The 20937-nt window shown below is 37.2% G+C and overlaps 1 protein-coding gene across 1 annotated transcript; it reads left to right on the top strand.

Moving 5' to 3' along the window:
* Positions 1–837: 837 nt before the first annotated feature.
* On the top strand, positions 838–2424 carry LOC140136998 (uncharacterized). The gene has a single exon (XM_072158660.1). The coding sequence runs from the start codon at positions 838–840 to the stop codon at positions 2422–2424; it is 1587 nt and encodes a 528-aa protein (XP_072014761.1).
* The last annotated feature ends 18513 nt before the right edge of the window (positions 2425–20937 follow it).

Genomic DNA, 20937 nt, shown 5'->3' with positions numbered 1-20937 from the left:
AAGTTAACAAAAAGTGGTGTGCGCCCTTGAAGTGTGCGGTTCACTTTTCAGACCTCCGTGAACTGCTGCTGTTTTTCCATCAAAAGTTCATATTTTTAGCCGTTTTGTTATCCAACGAGCTAAAAGTCTTGTTGAACTAGGTTCCGTGATACTACTGGACCAATATCTGGAGATATTTTTGCTTGTTACTGGTGGAAATATTGAACTGAAAATCTGACTCATTTCATCACGTCGTCAGTCGACCATCTTTCTTTCATTGTTTGGAATTGCGCAATGAAAATGGCGACCATCGCCTTCGGTATGGAGTGCTGAATGCCGCCGCGGGTCGGAGCAGTGTAGGAGTAGGGCTGGTTTGTACTGGGTGTTTCCCTCATGGCTTTGTTTTCCCTCCTCTTACCAATCATGTATAAGAAGATTATTGTGAGTATCGCTTTGCTTATTGCTATATTTGTTGATTTCCAACCTGCAAGTGCATTTGATGTGAAAAGCACGCCGGAGGATGCAGCTGGTGAGTCTCCATTTTTAGCTACGTCATGCGACTCGCCATTCATTCAGCCATCAATGAACCCTTCTTATACAAATACTAGTCTTGATAGTTATGCATACAGGAGAACCCACCTCGAGTTTGCACACAGATATGGTCAAACTATGAACTCATTCGTTAAAGACTCATACATGTGATATGTAAACAATACCCAGTTGTTTTTCAGCTGGCTTGAAGGAATTGGCTTGAAACCAAAGATGCACACAACATTTAAGTATCTGTATTTACCAATACAAATGTTCTTCCCCCACCGTAATAAGGCTGTTGTAAAGCACTTGAGTAAGACGAGCATCATGTATCTAGGGCTTCTCCTGCTCATGCAGGCAGGGGATTGTGAACTGAACCCAGGCCCACAGGCACAAGATGGGAACTCTTGCTCAAAATTTCCCTGTTTGATCTGTAATGATCCATGCACTTGGGATCAGAATGCCATCCAATGCGACGAGTGTGATGGGTGGTATCATACGCAGTGTATGGGGATGAATACTTTAAATTATGAAGCCCTTGGCCATTCTAACATCTCTTGGACTTGTTGCCATTGTGGCATCCCAAATTTTAGCACATCGCTATTTTCTCAGTTGTCCTTGGAAACTTCTAATAGTTTCTCCCATTTGAGTAGTACATGTACAGGTGATGATGATTTGCCCTTGAGTCCACCTGCAGCCACATCCTCACCTAAAGGACCAAGCACCAGTAAGTTTACTAAACAAACCAAACAGAAGCAGAAACCAATGCCAAAACGGCAGGTAAAGGTAATGGTAGTGAACTTTCAAAGTATTAAAAACAAAACTGCAGAACTTGCGGATTGTTTGGACATACATGATCCAGACATTATTCTAGGCTCAGAAACATGGTTGAACAATACTGTAGAAGATAAAGAAATCATACCCGATAATTATACTGTTTTCAGAAAAGATCGTGAGGACTCACACGGGGGAGTAGTAATTGCAATCAGAAATGACATGGTTTGTGCCCATAGACCCGATTTAAATACGAACTGTGAAATTGTCTGGGCACAGGTGCAATTGGTTGGTAGCAAGACTCTCACCATTGGATCGTTCTATAGGCCGCCCGACAAGAATGACGTCAAGTACCTTCAGGAGTTGCACGAGTCCATTTCAAAGATCAAGAATCCCAATAGTGGGATTATTTGGCTTGGGGGTGACTTCAACTTGGGGAACATAGATTGGCCCACCCAATCTGTCTTGCCAGGACCCAATCCAAAGAGTGTCTGCTACCAAATGATTGACATCATGAATAACTTTAATCTTGATCAGATTGTAATCGAACCCACTAGAAATGACAGCATTTTGGAACTCTTCTTCACAAGCAACGCCACCTTGGTGGAGAAATCAATTCTCATACCAGGTATTAGTGATCACCAGGGCATTCCTGTGATCACACTTAATCTTACCCCCAAAACTTGTAACCGAAGCATGCGCAAGGTTTATATGTACCACAAAGGTGATGTGGACGGTATGAAAAGGGAAATGAAAAACTTAAGCACAGGTTTTGTTGATAAGTACTCAAACATGGAGGACATATGCATTGATACCCTGTGGAATCAGTTCAAACAAAATCTGTCAGTCACTGTAGATAAATTTATTCCATCCAAAATAGTCAGTGGTCAGAAGAAGGCTCCCTGGATCTCAAACAAAGTCAAGAGATACCACAAACGTAAACAAAGGGCATACAACAAAGCCCGTAAAAGTAACAATGAGAGTGACTGGGACTCTTTTAAGGAAATAAGAAAGGACACACACCGGTTGACCAGAGCTACTCAAAGAAGTTATATCAGGAACTTCTGTCTAGATTCCAAAAAACAGTTTTGGTCGTTTGTGAGAAATCTCCGTAGTGACACAACTGGTATCCAGCCTTAAAAGATCAAGGCTTATTGGTTTCAGATAACAAGAAGAAAGCTGAGTTTGCTGAACTCACAATTCAAGTCAGTTTTCACCAATGAGGACATGACCTCAATTCCAGATTTTGTCTCTCGGAATTTCCCACCAATTTCCAACATCACTGTGTCTGTTCATGGAGTTGAGAAGCTGCTTGAAAATTTGAACCCCAACAAAGCTTGTGGCCCAGACGGGGTTTCCCCGCGCATTTTGAAAGAGCTCGCGCATGAAATTGCCCCAGCTTTATCGCTCATTTTTCAATGCTCGCTTGATTCAGGTATGCTGCCCAGTGATTGGAAGCAGGCCAATATTACACCCATATTAAAAAAGGAGAGCGTTCCAAAGCTTGTAATTATAGACCTGTGTCTCTCACATGTGTAGCTTGTAAATTAATTGAACACATACTGCATTCTCATGTAATGAAATATATTGAAAAACACAAAATACTCAGCAATGCACAACACGGTTTCAGAAGTGGCCATTCCTGTGAGACCCAACTCATCCAGACCATACATGATTTTACCCTCTCACTTAACAACAGAACTCAAACAGATGCAATCATAATGGACTTCTCAAAAGCATTTGATACGGTACCCCATAATCGCTTGTTACTCAAATGTGCCCAATATGGTATTGATGGTAAAATCAATGAGTGGATCTCTGCATTTTAAAAACCCTTTGCAGCGGGTCGTTGTAGGAGGAGATTGTTCTGAGTGGGCCGAGGTAAAATCAGGCGTCCCGCAAGGGACTGTCTTGGGCCCACTGTTGTTTCTTTTATATATCAATGATTTACCTGAAAATCTCAATTCCACCGTGCGTCTCTTTGCCGACGATTGTGTTATTTATAGGACAACGTCAACACTATTCAAGATACACAACTCCTCCAAAAAGACCTGGAGTCCCTTTCAAATTGGGAAAATCGTTGGCAAATGAGCTTTAACCCTAGCAAATGCTTTCTGCTCCGTATTCCTGGTTCCAGAACACCAATCATCAACAAATACAAACTGGGTAATTCAGTGCTTGAAGAAACAACAACACACAACTACCTAGGGGTAGACATTCAACAGGATTTAAAATGGAACACACACATCAACAGAATTACAGCAAAGGCTTCTAAAACCCTTGGGTTCGTGAGAAGGAATTTGGGCTCATGCACCAAAGAAACCAAAATGGCTGCATATACTGCCCTGGTAAGACCCACAGTGGAGTATTGTTCCGCCATTTGGGACCCACACACAAAAGAATTAATCCAAAAAGTAGGTAAAATTCAAAGAAGGGCAGCACGTATGGTGCATAATAATTATGACTGGAAGACTAGTGTAAATGAACTCATACGGGAGCTAGATTGGGACATGTTATCAACAAGGAGGAAGATTAATCGCTTATGCATTCTACAAAAAGCCATGGGGGGACATCTAGCGCTGCCAGTCCAAAACTACCTGCACCCGGCCCAGAGGATCACCAGAAGATCAAGTTCATCATCATACATTGAGTACCACACACGTATCGACCCATTCAAATTTTCATTTGTGCCAAGAACAATTAAGGATTGGAACGATCTACCACCAGATATTACAAGCATTACAAACCCCAACCAGTTCAAAACAGCAACAAGCAACCTAATTAAAGCACAAGACTCCAACATCAAGGACTAAGCACAGCACACGCGCACACCATTATTTCCTGCTCGTCTAGTTCCATAAGGGACGTTGTGCAGTATCACAAAGAAGAAGAAGAAGAAGAATACATTTGATGTTATATTGCCCATTCTGCTTGATTGTGCTTTTAGTAATACTGATAATCGTAGATCGAGGCTATCAGTGCCCCAAATACACTCCTCAAAAGAATTAAAGGATCAGATGAATACATCAGCATTTTTGAAAACATAGGATAATGATGATAATATTATTGTGCTTGATCTTTCATTCATCACTTGTTCCCTATGCTGCAGACAAAATTTCCTCATTACAAATATCCGCCATCACCCACACCGTGAGGGGAGGGAGGAAAATGGAGGCCAAAATTTCGATTTTGAAGCCATTTCTCAAACGTCACCACGGTCAAGTCACATGATTGGGGGTGGGTTTGTGTGTGTGACATGTGTTTGGGTCTATACGTCACATTAGTGGATATAAGATGCCCTCAATGTGGGGAAAGTCATAATTTAACCGTACAAACGATGATTACCGGCCCCCTCCTCGTTTCTTTAAGGGTAGGGGTCTTTTCGTGATCATTAAATGCTACAGAACATATATATGGAGTATTCATTTAATGCATTACGTTGCACTATTAAGGGAGCTCAATTATGACCCCTACCATCAGATATGGGAAGAGGGGTCTGGAGATCGAGTTTTGTGCGCTTACATTAATGACTTTCCCCACCCAGGGGATACATTGAGGGTATCTTATACCCACTAATGTGACGTATATACCCAAAAACACACCACGTACACAAACCCATCTCAATATCTGACTTGACCTTGACGGTGGTGACGTTTGAAAAATGGCTTCAAAATCTAAATTTTAGCCTCCATTTTCTCCCCTCACCTCAAGATATGGGTGATAGCGGATATTTGTAATGAATAAATTTTGTATACAACTGAAGTAACAAGTGATGTAACGAAATATCAAGCACAATTATCAATAATGTTATCATAAAATCCTATGATTTCTTCAAAAATGCTGATATATTCATCTGATCCTTAAATTATTTTGAGGAGTGTAATCTAATAGAAAAAATAACATTCATTAAATTCTGGTAATGCTATTCAATTTCTTAGACATGTATGAATCATAAAATATTTTTGAAATCATGTAGCTAGATATGCTAAATAACGGCATAATCTTTTCAAGTTGTAGAAATGGAACGTATGCAGTTTTTGCCGGGTCTTATTTAAGATTATATCCTTCATTAATATATTCTCGTTCATTAATTGGTTAAACGACTGTCATGTGACCAAAAATAGTTTTGCTATTTTGTAAAGCAGTGGAAAAGCCGATTGATGAGGGAATGAGGTACTATTCAAAGTACTATTTCCCGGGGAAATAGTTTTACTATCTCCCTCTGAGCGCGTATGACCTCATAGCCGCGTCGCAGTTCCTAGTGGTCGGTGCAACTCGCCACATACGCGGGATATCGCTACCGGTTTAATGTGTAGCAAGTCATGTTGTCTTGTGAAGCACACAAGCAGCTACAACTAGTACAATCAGCACAGAAGTGCAGCTAAAATACGGCGGTTTCATGGCATTAGGCTAATCTAAGTTACATCAGGATCAATATCTTATAATATTGACGGCGAAATAACAGAGAACATGCATCTAGAGGTTTACAACATTACAACGGTAAGCTTTATAGCCACACTCAACTGGGTGCGTGCTTTGTGCATGTAGGCCTATGTGCATGCATTCAATCAAAACAAAGCAAAGCCAGCCTAGCCTTGACTCGGGCCTAGCTTAGATTTATGCATAGGCCTATGTATGATAAAGCCGGCCTTTCTAATATTTTAACCAATTAATGAACAAAGAATATATTAATGAAGGATATAAAACAAGTATTTACTGCTCTAAATTCGGGATCTGGTGGAATCTATTGGTCCCCTCGGTGAACTGGAGACCGTGAGCCTACTATTTCCCTCGACCTGGCGGTCTCGGGAAATAGTAGGCTCACGGTCTCCAGTTCACCTCGGGGACCAATAGATTCCACCAGATCCCTCATGAGCAGTAAATATTTGTATAATATATGTGACCATCCATCTCAAACCGCTCGTAAAGTCGGCAAATTGTATTTCGAGTTACAGTGCAAAATGTGCATAAAGCTTGTATTCATAATGTACCTAATAATTGTCCTACATGTTTCTTATTTTAGTCCAGTAAAACACCAATCTTTAATCCTATTGTTGAAGAGGATAATAAGCTTATACTTATAGTAAATAGCTTTAGTCTTTGTTTGCTTTGGCAAGTGGTGTGTTAACCAACAATTAACAATGAGAGGACATTCCTGAACCTCGTTGACTTGGGGATGATTTGAAGTGACCGCCAATTATGACCATTTGATATTTAATACCAGCAATGTAGAAAAGAGAAATATTGTAGCACCAAAATAATGTACCCTTATATTGAAGGAGCAAAGTTTAACAAGCCATAACTCCGCTTCTGGATATCGTTTGAAGTCAAATGATATATTATTGTAAAGCTTATGATATATATTTTCTAAACACGGAAGAAAACAAAATTGACCAGGGGCCGACTTTACGAGCGTTTTGACGTGGATGGTCACATATATTGATATATTGGAGACCCAGGATTTGGTAAAACTGTATTATCACAATAGTTACTCTTATTGTTCATATCTCGTGCGCTGTTATGGCACATTTGTAACTCTTAAAAACGCGTAAATTTAAGCTTAATAATTACGAGTCTCTTCACATAAATCACGAATCTAGATATTCTCGGTTTCAATGTGAAAGAATTCGAACTTAAAGCAGCCATTTAAAAAAAAAAAAAATCACAACGAAAAGATCGCTAACTGTGTTTCTCAACGTGAATTTCTATGTTGCAAGAATCGAGCGTCTCAAAAGCACTGGTTTTATCTCGCCTTCCATTTTGCTTTAAAATTATTTCAAACTAAATAATTTGTCCTATAATTTGCCCTATGTGAAATATTGCCACTTTTAAAAAGTATGTCCAGTATGCACCTTCAATTCATGTTGGACTAACATTGGTTTTATTCTTACATGGTTATCTATTACACACGTTTGTTTGATATATATAAAATTGGCTTCATTATTAAAATAATTGCAACATATAGATGGCGCTATTTATCCTAAATCATATTTCTTTATTTGCAAGAGGTAGGTGATTAATACTGCCATTAAAGCAGCTGGAATAGGTGAAACAAGCAACAAGGACATTTTAAAAACATATTTTATCAAACAATAAAAGAAATTATTTGTATTAAAAGCTTGAAAGAGTAATTTCCGGTAACTAAATAGCGCCACCAATCATTAATAGGCACATTTTGTATCCGAAAAAACTTTAAAAATGCTATAAAAGTAAATAAGTTTATAAAAGAAGGAAAATTAAAGTTGCGAATGACTCAAAAGCATCTGTATACATTAGCATAATATCGCTTTTAGCTGTTTAAGCCTACAATTTGTGTATACACGTGATAATCAGCATAACCTTCTTTATGTTCAAAATTGCATGCTCAATCTACAGATTAAGAATCCAGTTTGAAAGACGACCTGAAACAATCTCAAGTCCCCGACTATACATGTTGTCAACTTATCAGTTGTTTTTTACTGCGATGGGTTACTTCATTTGAAAATATGTTTCATGAAATTATAGCACATGCAATGAATAACCGAGTAACCTTTAATATAGGGCATGTAAATTTCAAACGCAACAGCCCATGCGCGTATTTTTTTTTGGGGGGGGGGGCGGGGGGCTTTGGGGGCTCCAGCTCCCCGGGGTAAAAGGAGGGGGGCGGCGGCGGAAGAAGAAGGGCGGCAAACGAAGGGGCGGCGGAAGAAGAAGGGGCGGCAAAAAGAATTAGGAAAGAAAAAAGGGCGGAAAAATTTCGATAAGTATAAAATATTTTGAAAAAATTGTACTCTACGTGAAAATGTGTTGCTTTTATGGCGCTAGCGCTAATAATCCTTTTTTTTGTTGTTCTTCACTTTTTCAAAATTGGGTCAACCTTTTCGGGCTGTTGAGGAAGGGGCGGCAAAATGGCATTTCCTTCAGCCACCCGGGGTAGGAGCAGCCACGGTACGCCACTGCAGCCCATGTAAATATGAATTAAATATTCGTATTATACTCAGAAAAGTAATTTATTATTTTATTATAAGAATGTTTTCAGCTTAAGAAGTCTCATTCACAGCCGTTCTCTGTTGCGTATGTTTGCGATTTAAACACAATCATACAAACTGGGCCGGCCCGAGACTACTAGCGCAAAGTATCTGTTTTGTACTACAATGTATAACAATGTAAACATGATGTGCAAGTGCGTACTGCACACCGATTACATTATACAGCCAGAGACAATGAAATAAATACCCGGGATCGATACACGTAAATGTGCTATGCACGATTGATATTCAGACGATAAATCTTTGGATACCGGGGTAGAAAATGATGAATATCTCCCGTAAATGATTTCGTATAAAGAAAACCAGATCTGGTTGCTTGCACTTGAACATATATGTTCAACGGATATGATAGTCGTTAGCTTGCGTCTTGAGAAAGAAGCGTACGTCTTGAACTCATAAACTGACAAAAGTATTATGATTTTCTGATGTGAGCACTCACTCACATGGCGTATACATGTTCACTCACACACATAGGTCACACACAGCGTGTAGTGTGAGCACCCCTCACATGGCGTATACAAGCTCACTTACACACTAGAGCAGTCAGCAGTAGCCTTAGTCGGGATGTCCCTTGGCTCATCATGCGTCTTAAAGGTCGGAACAAAATGGCCATGCGTGGCTGTGGATTCAACCTACCATGGCGATTTCTGCCATGAAGATATCGGGGCGATGACACTGTGTATTGGTAACTGAATTAAGTTCGTGACTAATTTAACCTGAGCTTTAAGTATAGGCTTAATAAACGTTCATTTTATTTTTTAAAAAAAACATTAGAAAATACAAAACAACAACAACAACAACAACACCATACTCTTTGATATTTGTGGATTTAAATTAAAGTAAAGTATTTATTATATGAATGGATGCGTTGCCCGGAAAGAACACAAGAATTGTGAAAAAAATTGATTTTTGGCAAATGAGATTTGTATAAAGAGTATCAAAGGAAATGCTAGGGTATGTTTGAAAGTGAATCTGAAAAGGTATAGCTCGAAATCGATTCGCAACTAGGGCTGTAGCTTATTATGAAACAGTGATTGACTGTTGCATTGGTGCCACTTTTTGATTTTTGAATTACTGCGTTGTTAAGATATTACACTTGGGACAGTAAATAAAAAGATATATTTTAAAACTGACGTGTTTTAGTTCTTCTTGTAGATGTCTCGCGGATCAATCTTTTTAGTCGTCTTTATCAGTCGTTTCTGGTCACGGCTTTATACCGCGTGACTCCAATATAAATGTCTAAAAATTATGTAAATAAACAACTTACCCATAGTTTCTGAATTTTAGTTGACGATCGACAACAGTGGAAGTTGTATTCCGATTCACAAGAATTTTTCAACGAGGCGGACAACAGTCTGTATGAACGTATTTGACAAAACTAGACTGAATTCCGATACTGATAATAGTGTTAATTATTTCTTACTGCACATTTACAGCAGACAATGTTGATACAACTATGACCTTCGGCTTTCATGCAGGTACCCAATGCCGATACAATTATGACCTTCGGCATTCAGTTTTCAGGTACCCAATCAACGCACTTCAGGGTTTGTTGTTCTAATGTGTCGGGTTAGAGCGCTGACATATTGGAAAATGTTGCCATCAATAATCATGAGAGCTACATTCAACGTCTAGTTTTCGGATTCAGGTGATTTGTGTTTGGCAGGTGTGAAATACATCTGACTGGGTGTTTTAATTACGTAACGCATAAAGGTTCTATAATAATAATAATTATTATTATTTTCTTTCTTTATTTCTTTCTTTTCCTTTCTCTGCACTTATTCTTTCTTATGCCTACACTTTCGGGGCCTATCACTCCCTCACTCTCCTTCTCACTCTCACCCCTTCTCCCACTCTTCCTTTCTTTTTCCTTTTGTCTTCCTCTCGATCTCGATTACTAAATCCGCTTCTCCTCTTTTCGCCCCGCGACCACCCTATCACTCCCTCACTTGCCCCTGGCTTTTAAAATGGACATTCGTGACATTAGGAAACTTTATGACTTTATGAATAGGTCTAAAACCATGATAACAACATATATTGCGAAATAGTTAAATATAGGAAGTGACACAGATAGATCTATATACCTGGCAGCCAATGTCTACCGATTTCCTCTTACTATGACGAAATCAGAATATTTTCGCCTCAATATAGTTCTGAAAAATTCAATCTGGCTCGTTCATTATTGTTTTAAATGATTTAATATTCCTGTCTCTTTGCCTTTGGCATTCATTCTGGCACAAAAAATATTTCGTTGCGACAGTATGGAATTACTACCTTACACCTTTTATATGAAACTGCGGAACGATTTATCTAAGATCCTGGACCAAGGTAATTAACATTACATATTTGTTTTCTGTTATGAAATCAAGAAGTATAACTTATTTAAATAAATGGATTTGGTGGTAATTTAATCATTGTGATAGCAAAGCGTGATCGATTCAGTGAGACGCCGAAGCATCGTATTATATATGTGACAATACACCACGAATGAGCTGTAAATGTCCTATGTTGTATTCTGAGTTAGAGTGTAAAATCTGCATGAAAGTCGTATTCATAGGTACCTCAATTTGATAGCGCCAGTCAAACACCTTTTAAATCAATCAATAATCATATTGCTGAAGAGGATAATAAGCTTCTACCTTTATCTGGGTTACAAGCATTGTATTTTGTCTAGGTACGTATATAACTAACAATTCACAATGAGGGGACATTCCTGAACATCGTTGACTTGGGGATGATTTAAAATGACCGCCAATTATGACCGTTTGATATCTATTACCACCAATGTGGAAAAAGACACATGTAGAACCGAAAAATGGTTACCATTTTGTTGAAGGAACAAAGTTCAACAAACCATAACCCCGCTTCTGGATATCGTTTGAAGTCAAAGGATATAGCATTTTAAAATTTTCAAAACCCGAAATAAAACAAATTTGACCGGGCCCGAATTTACGGCTCATTCGTGGTGTACGGTCACACATATTGCTCGTTATTACTTAATCGTGATATTAGCGGGGCTGCCATGGCCCTTGCACATCCGATATCAGTCGCATTTTTATTCAAAAAAGTGATCAAATAGAATTGTACGATAAATATTCCACCCAAAGGGTCACACTTTATTACATGTAAAGTAGATTCTTCAAATATTTGTCCTCCCAATATGTGACGGTCCACGTCGAAACACCCGTAAAGTCGGCCCCTGGTCAATTTTGATTCCTTCCGTGTTTAGAATATATATCATAAGTTTTACAATGATATATCATTTGACTTCAAACAATATCCAGAAGCAGAGTTATGGCTTGTTAAACTTTGCTCCTTCAGTAAAAGGGTACATTATTTCTCTTTTTCCACATCGCTGGTATTACATATCAAATTGTCATAATTGGCGGTCACTTCAAATCATCCCCAAGTCAACGAAGTTCAGGAATGTCCTCTCATTGTTGATTGCTAGTTAACCCATTACTTGAACAGGATTTGGCCAAAGCAAATAAAGACTAGACTTATTTACTAACTCTATACATACATAAGTATAAGCTTATTATCCTCTTCAACAACAGGATTACAGATTGGCGTTTGACTGACACTAAAATGAGAAACATGTAGGTCAAACATTAGATAAATATGAATACAACTCGAAATACAATTTGCCGACTTTACGAGCGGTTTGAAATGGATGGTCACATATGTTCTGAGCTTGAAACTAAAAATATTTTGGAATCACAGCTAGACAGGTAGATTAAATGGAAACACAGCAAACAGATGTTTTTGTTGCCGTGATAAGTTAAGAAAATGTATTGATGTAAATCTTTAATTTCATTGGAGATCCGGAATTTGGTGAAACTGTATTATCACAGCACGTCGTCTTATTTTTCCTATCCCTTGTGCACTGTTTACTCATGACGCATGTGTAGCTCTTATAACATGTAATTTGAAGTAGCTGTGCAGACATGCATGTAGTAAAAGTGCCATATCTTCTTAAAGGGACATTTTGTAATCCACAGCCTCGCCCCACACTTTTCTCAAAAAAGTTGAGATTTTTATAGCACTAGAAACCTCTGGTTGTATAATGTTTATGTACCAAAAATGTCTTGTAGATTAATTATTTTACCAAAAATATCGTCAAATTTGAATTACAACAGTTACCTATCCTATGGAGCAGTGTAATACACATAATAATGCATAACTCGCAAACCCGAAATCGGAATCAACTGAAATTTTGGGAATAGCCTTTTTGTGTGGATATCTAAAGAGGATGCTAAGATCACGAAATACTCCTTATTTGCGTAAGAACAAAAGCATACTTTTTTCACGGCAATACACCAAGAAATCTAAATATAAATACAGATTCAGTTACAAACAGCAATTATGGAGATATCATAAAAACGTGAACTTTTGGTCAAATTGTTCCATTCCTGGAACGTTTAAAAAATAAATAAGACCAAATGATGCAACAAAATGAACCTTTAAAGTTCATACATGCACAGAATGATGCCCAAATCCCTGTATGATATATCAATTGAATGGTCAATTCAAAGGTCTTATATCGCGCAGTATCAAACTGAGTTTTTCAACTCGATTTCAACATTAGGCTAATAAAAAAAATTCGTCTGCCCTTAGAGACAAGAATGGGAGTGTCGGTAGGTGGGCGCTTCTACCATTTGGAAAGAGAAACTTCATCTTACAGCGCTCTATTAAGCCCTGATATGTTTTGATTGTCATATTTAATTTATATTAAATTTATATATAGTTCATTTGATTGAAAGGTAGTAACATAAAAGAGTGTTTCTTTGGAGTTATTACTACACTATTGGGAGAGAAAACGTTTCAATACAAACGCGACCCGAGGTTTTCTATTGGCCTTATAACCATGTTGTAAGTATTTAATGTATCAAAACCACTGCTGTTATACCATAACCCTAACCCTAACTCTAACCCTAACCCTAGACCCCACTCCAGTTTGCTTTGTTTCCAAAATAGACGATATGCACTGTGAAAGTACCGTCGCTTTTATTGCAAGCACGTTTGCCCTTTCTCATAACTTAACTCTAAATGTAGTTGTATCTTCCCGACAATCCCAAGTTCTCAGATCATGTAGCTTCTGTTTCCTGAGGTTTGTGTCAAATAGTACGTGGTATTCTAAATATTTTACTCTGTATTCAATCATATGTGTCTCCGGTAAAGTATCAAATAGCCCCTGCATCTATTTAACATCCACGTCTCAATACAAAGCCTTAATCATTTATTGCATTGTCAGGAATTTATTGCATCGCATTCTAACCGGCACTTTTGCCTCTGTTGCTTTTGTGTATTTCTTTATAAATGAGTTTGTGGCAAAATTATCAGTTCCTGATCTAGCAATTGCTACTGGTGTTTCCTGCACTGCTTTCCTGCATTGCTTTTTGGGACCGTAGTGGTCACCGAAAACCTGTAAAGTGTGCTGAGGCTTGTGGACCAACGTCTAGGCGTTGTGTCTAGCGCACTATAAATCAATGCGCTTTTTTAAAACATCGGAAGCATTACTAGTTACAAACTTCTTCTTCATCTTCTTTTTCCTTCACCTTTTTCCTTCTCTTTTCCTTCTCTTATTTATCTTCTTCTTATTCCTCTTCTTCTTCGTCGCCGTCCTTTTAAAAATCTTGTTTGCATTTGCATCATGTTTCAAATACATTAAACTATCACAATCCGTAAATCTGCTTGTTCATCACAGACAATGCCTTAAATATGATACTTGGTTCGCTTATAACACTGCTTGTCTCGTTGCATGCTTTTACAAATGAAATAGCGCCACATTCTGTTTACAAGCTCGCTTGTGAAGCACGCTGATTATAGGCACAGTTTAGTTAAAGCACAGGCAAGTGACTGTTTTAAATTCAGGTTAGTATGCTATTCTAGGTTCCACATGTCCGAAAATACAAAACAATTCGGTCACGCAACCAAAGAGGTTTACCAAATAAGAACTGTTATAGGAACTCTTAAAACAAGTGTAAAGCGGTTTTATAAAAAGAACACAATTCGGTCAGGCAATCACCCAATAAGTTCAGGTTTCATTATAAAGAACATAAGACTCAGCATTGTCATGTCTTATAGGACTACTAAAACAGGGCTAAAGCGAAGTATGTTAGGAATTCAATATCATTGGATTTTACTGATAGAGTCAGATCTGTTTTCTCGGTTGCATTAACTCTTTCCACCACCTCCACGCAATTGCTGGGTTTCATTCAGTATAATGTGTAATTGTGTATCCTTTTCAGCAGTTAATTGTATCTACAACTTTCTCAATTACCTTGCATATAGGTTTGGATGTTTTAAAAGGACATCCCACTTGCCAATGAAGTGCTTGAAAAGGATTTTCAATAATTCTTACTAAAGTCACATTTAACCACAAATTTGTAAATAAATATCAGGCCAAAACAGGTTAACCTTTTTTAACAGATTAGGTTACCCACAGATGGGAATCACTTTTAATAATGAATGCGCATTCTAAAGGGCACGAAGGTATTGAACGAAATTAAACTCAAATCACAAGAGGAGTTGATCAGAAACTATAAAAACAATTATAAAGCAAATCGCGCGATCTCTCAATGTCAAATCAATTACACATGGAAATAGAACGAAGAGCGTTTCTATGTAATGCTTTAATTGAACAATAAACAGACGCATTTTTTCACCATCAAGATGTTGATTGGAATTGAATTTATAGGCATTGACCGTAAACTCGGAAAAAAAATCGATCGGAAAGGATCCTAATGTTTTAAATACGAGTATTAACAGGCAAAAATAATCACGGTTCTTTGTTTAGGCATTAAGGTGGTACTACACCCCCTGATAAATTGTGTGAATAATTCTGTATTTTCCTCAAAAAGTAGCTAAACACTGGTAACAATAGTTATGTATATTATAAGAAATCCAATTACTTCACTGAAATTTCAGTGATTCAAGACAAGTAGTTCATTATATATGTTAGTAGCACACCGTACCCTTTTCCAGCAGTGCTATAATTTCCCATATTAAAATTGTACAATGCAATATGAACTGTGCATTGTCTTTTTGGAAGAGAACTTTCTAATAGGAGAACACTTTCAATTATAGCAGTAAGTGATAACAGATATGTGACATACTTGACCGAGAACAGATTCTTGAGACAGATTGATGTTGTAAACATCTAAGTGGGTGTAAAACCAATAGGCAATATTTTGGATTGGCAAAGACAACTTCTGTACTCTGACCTTCACCTCACATATAAAACTAACCAGATCATTCTTGTTAAGAGACCACCTTTCAATTATTAGTAGTAGTGACAACAGACATGTACCATATTTGACTTACTAGTATGTTTGAAACATCACAATATGAAGGCCTATGGTTAAAAGCTGAGGAAAGAAAAAGAAAGAAAGAAAGAAAATTGAAAGGAAGGAAAAAAGAAGTAACGAAAGAAAAAATGAAAGAAAACAGAAAGGAAGGATGAAAAGAAAGAAAGAAAGAAATGCATAAGAAGAAGAAAATAAGGAAGAAAGAAAAAAGGAAGAAGGTAAAGAAAGAAAAAAAAATGGGAAATGAATGTATAGGAAGAAATCAAGGCTGTCAAATTAACAAACGGTCAAAACCAGTCTATAAATCCAGACACATACAATGACCTCTACCTTGCTCCTTCAGACCCCATGAAATGATTTCCCCAATTATCTGCCTTGTCCCTACGTATAGATCAACTCTTGTCAAAGGTAAAGGAATTGGAATTGGTGACAGGTTTATAGATAAACAAATTGGAGTTGATGACAAGTTTGAGACCAGGACAGTTGGTTATAGAGCACACCTCCTACTTAAGAGTATTTTGGTGGGTGCTACTAGTTTGTAAGAATATTCGCGGCTCACGCCGCTCATACTCTTACTACTACTAAGAAGTGAGGTACCACTTTTCTTATCATAAATTACGTACCGCGTGTCTTGAGTCACTGAAATTCCAGTGTAGTAACTGGATTCCTTATCCCTATAATAAACATACCTTTTGTTACCAGTGTGTTATTATTTTTTGGAGAAAAATGCAAAAATAGTCATAAATTATCAAGAGGTGTATTACCACCTTAAATGAATGAACTATAATTTTAACATACTTGTAATTTTAAAAAGAATATAAAGGACAGTGAAGTGTTAGGAATGTGTGTCTTTTTAATGATTGGTTTATACAGAAGCTTGTACTTCCCAACTGTATCTGGCAATATCTAGTATCCTCCATATTAGACTATACAGGGTGTCCCAGAATGATCTATACCGTGTTTGAATTTTTTTTTTAAATACATAGTCAAGAGTGTATCTAATTTTGATAAGTGCAATACAATGGCACATATGTCACCTACTTAATCTGTGATTTTTATGGAAATAGCTTGATGCGTTTAGGCGTGACATTGACATTACTGAAAATTGACAAAAACTAAATTTTGTAATTTACAGCGCAAAGGCATCATACCACATGGATGCTTTATTACCATCGTCCAGCCGTTGGAGAAATCCTACATTCTTTTGTAGGAAATGCATCTAATTTGGCACAGATGTAGAGCGTACAACGCTGAACAATTCTTGGTATGGTATTAAGTGTAACATTTCAATATGACTTCAGATATTTAGGTTAAAACATACTTTTTATGTAATATTTTTACCACAATTTTTATTCAAAAACTTCATTATTACAGAGAATTTACCTTCCTCAAGGATCCCCCGCAGTCAATTTTAATATTCTCCGTTACGTAGCTGTCGATTTGCCAATATACTGTGGACATAAATAAATTCTACGACACTAAGGACAAACATTCTCTATACTTTCATGACAAACCCATCTTCGCCGGCATTTGAAATTATGAAACTCGGACACCGCAGTAATTATCTTTCAAAACTGCCAACAAAGAAGCGTAACAACTTCATAACATCATAAATAATCGATAGGCCCTAGTTATCGACTATTTAGGAAAGTAAGGACACAAGTACATGTAACATTTTACAAATAACTTTGTGTTTAACAGTTGGTAATTTTACAGATTTTCAAAATAGGCTGATTTGTGAAAACCCTAAATTCACCATTTTTATGCAATATCCTTCTATTAGAAACATCCAATTTCTACAATCTAAAATTGTAGAGAAAGCTAAATATGTGTAGATCTTAGAATTTAAAACAATAGTACCGTTAATAATGCCCTTCATACCTAGAAAAATCAAACTTTCCCGGTATAGATCATTCTGGGACACCCTGTATAAATTTACAGAAATAATAAAATATCCACACTAATTCAGAGTAACCCGCATTTGTGTACAGTTGTTAATGGAGTGCTCATTTACATTTTAAACTAATTCAAGAATTATGGGAAGAGATCAACGACCGAGCACTCCGGAATTCTAAAGAGATTAATTATCATCTAATTATCATCTGGCAGTTAATTATCTGAGATTTAATTATCATCTGGCGGTTGATTCTGCAAATAATGAACTTTAAATTTATTTAGAGAAACCAAAAATATTCTTTCCGAGGTCTAACAATAAAGATTCACTTCAAAGGTAACTATAGGCATGATCGAAAAGATTACCGCCCAATTAGTCCAAAGGGTTACAAGACAGAAACACCCTTGCCCTTACCCTAAGTTCCAGTGGCGTTCCAGTGTTGTTGATCATTCGGGAGATTTGGGGGAAAACCGTTAAAAACGTCAAAATTTGCTCCTAATCAGACTCCATTCGGGGGAACAGAACAACCTGCCCCCCCTTTCAATGTGCTGCGCACGCCACTGACACTAACCCTAACTCTTAGAAACTTCACCTGACCCTAACCTATAATCTAATTTTAACCTACCCCTATCCCTTACACTAACAATAATTCAAATGCTAACCCTAATCCTAATCTAAAATACCCTAAACCCTAACTTTAACCCTAACTCGGACTAATGGGTTGGTCCCATAAGAAATGTCGATTTTACAATGTGAGTCATTATGACTCGGCTTATAAACCCCTCTTACAGTCTCAGTTCTGTTCACACTCTGCCAGCAATTTTCTCTTCAGGCTAGTTGAAATTTAGATGCAAATAGTTTGCCGTTACCGATTCACCAATTTTAAACAAATCTTTTTCACGAATCTGTTTAAAAATACAATGTAACGCCTGGAGCCTTTTTTCCAAATAATAACAACTTGACCGAACTATACGAGGTATTTTACAGGCCCGGTTATGAAAACTGTTTTTCATTTAGTACTGCCCTGTTTTTATTATCTGTCAAAATTTTGTGCGGATGAATATTTATACAGGGGTGGCCTTAAGGCAGAATATGTCAAATAAAAATATGAGAAGAACTAGATAATAGCAACTAAACTAGCATCACCTGTATTAGTATAACAGGTGGACATTTCTTGTAGTCACAATATTATTTTTATAAATTGATTATTCGCAGCTATAGTGTTTCGTCCTGTAAGAAGTTACAACGTGATCAGATATTTCATATTGCGCAAGGTTGGTTTATTCTTTTTTTTTGCACGTAGTACTTTATTTTTAGTTTATCGTCTGTTTTGCGATGGGGATATTAATTTAAATCTTTCAAATACACTGTAAGAATACAAAAAGAAAAATAACCAACACGGATTACCAGGAGAGCGACGTAAACGTTTACAGAACTTTTTGTTAGCCTATAATTTCGTGGTTCACCTGGTAATCCATGTTGTTTAAATTTTAACACGTATTCTATCTAACCACTGATAACAGTTTCATCTCAGAGGACCACATTTTTTTCAGAATGAGCGAGTTCAAGCTCTGTGGTATTACGTTTGTATAATATTATTGTCCAAACAGTAAGCACGGTAAGAGTATAGACGAAGTCAGATGGCTTTACGCTCCTCAGGACGGTGAGCCAAGCGGAGACCTAGCATGGTTTAATAATGTACTATTTTAATAAAACACTGTAAAGAGCATTATATGAAACTGTCGCAGTTGGGTTCGATCTCATGCACCAGAAAGCGAATAATCCATAACGCTGTGCATCACAACATCTCAATTTGTTTATGATGTTCTATCGGCCTTTTCCCTCTAACTACCATAGCAATAGATGAATACAATTTTTGAATAGATCGCCTACAAGCAGGTGGCACTCATTACTATTGTATATCTGCAATCATAGATTGAATACAATACCGCTCTTTTCAAAGATACGTATTTTACAGATGCGAGTGATTAACAATTATGGTTAAATAAAGGCAGCGAGTGAACGTTGTAGTGCAGCGCGATCTATTCAAAAATTGCTATGGTAGACTTACGTCACTTCTACAGCGAATAGGGCACATCGCATGGGTCTATATATTATAATTACGTCAGAATATCCGTATGCATTTTGATTTCACCTGCCAAAATGTCCAACTCAGTATTTCATAATCAGCAGAAATAATCGATATTTCTATTGTGGCTTGCAAAATCATCCATCCATGGATACATTTGCGAGTTGATTTTGACAAAATTGGTAGTAGGTATGGCACAATTGTGCAATAAAAACCGACATTCTAACAAAACTATGATATATAGACATTTCTTATTCAATGGGTGCGTCTTGTAAAGAATTCACGTAATTTGATTGGTTTCCTGGTGTATAATATCTCACAATAGTTGATAGTGATATTAGTCAGGGCGCACGCCGCCACGCAACGGCGGCACGCTTGTTGCTCCTCAATGATTGCGCGATAATGCGTTCGCTTAATACACGTGCGAGAACTAAAACGCGATTCGGCGGCTTAGATGTTCGTGATGGTTTCGTTCATTTAGTACAACGGGGATGTCCTCACAAAATTAACTTTATTTTTTTCTAAAAAAAAGGCAGTTTTTCTCGCAAAAATTACATTAAAACTGAATAAGAATGAGAATAAAATATTTTGAGAAGTGGATGCCGGCGCAGCCGGTATCCACTACGATAAAAATATTGGCCAGCCCATCCATTATGACACGATATTGGATAGGCAAAAGACAAAATCCTATCTTTTATTCTCTAAATGTGATGTGCTTTAAATAATAGAAATTTTGGAAATATATTTCATTAGCGAATTATGTTACTTTGAAAGCGAAAAAATGAAAATTATTGCTTTTCATTTGGCCGAGAAAATAAATTTTATAGTTAAAAGGTGTACCTCAAAATCTTGCTCATTTCAACACCAAATTTCATCGTTTGCATTGCCTCATTAAATAACAATAGCCATCGATTCACTAGCGTTCGAGTGTATAGGGCACCAACGGAAATAAATTAAACAAACTTAAAGCCTATTTCTCAAAACACTTGACGTCGCTACTGCCACTTGAAACACCCCCTCAAGGAAAGGACAACACGGTGCCATTTTTGTTCTTCAATCCCTTTGCATTGATTAGATTTTCCATAACACAATTGACACAACAGCTGAAAATACAAAATATGTAGGCAGTCTGGTTCGACTGTAAAAATAGACAATCTTGTCAAATTTACCGCTCCCTGTTAAAAGGTCATCACTTCACTTTTATTGGTTCAATTTTATATTTTTATAATTATAGAGAATTTTGCATCAATATAGGCTGTCACGTGTGCTATCAAAAATAAACCCAACACGGTAGATGTAAAAATAACAGAGCAGATACACTGTTTTTTTACT

The sequence above is a fragment of the Amphiura filiformis genome, chromosome 17, assembly GCF_039555335.1.
Source record: "Amphiura filiformis chromosome 17, Afil_fr2py, whole genome shotgun sequence".
Classification (NCBI taxonomy): Eukaryota; Metazoa; Echinodermata; class Ophiuroidea; order Amphilepidida; family Amphiuridae; genus Amphiura; species Amphiura filiformis.
The sequence above is the reverse complement of the archived record's forward strand: the minus strand, read 5'-3'. Positions and strand labels throughout refer to the sequence as shown.

What these genes read in the sequence shown, in the direction of transcription:
- LOC140136998 (XM_072158660.1), top strand. Translation starts at nt 838, where the DNA reads ATGTATCTAGGGCTTCTCCTGCTCATGCAGGCAGGGGATTGTGAACTG.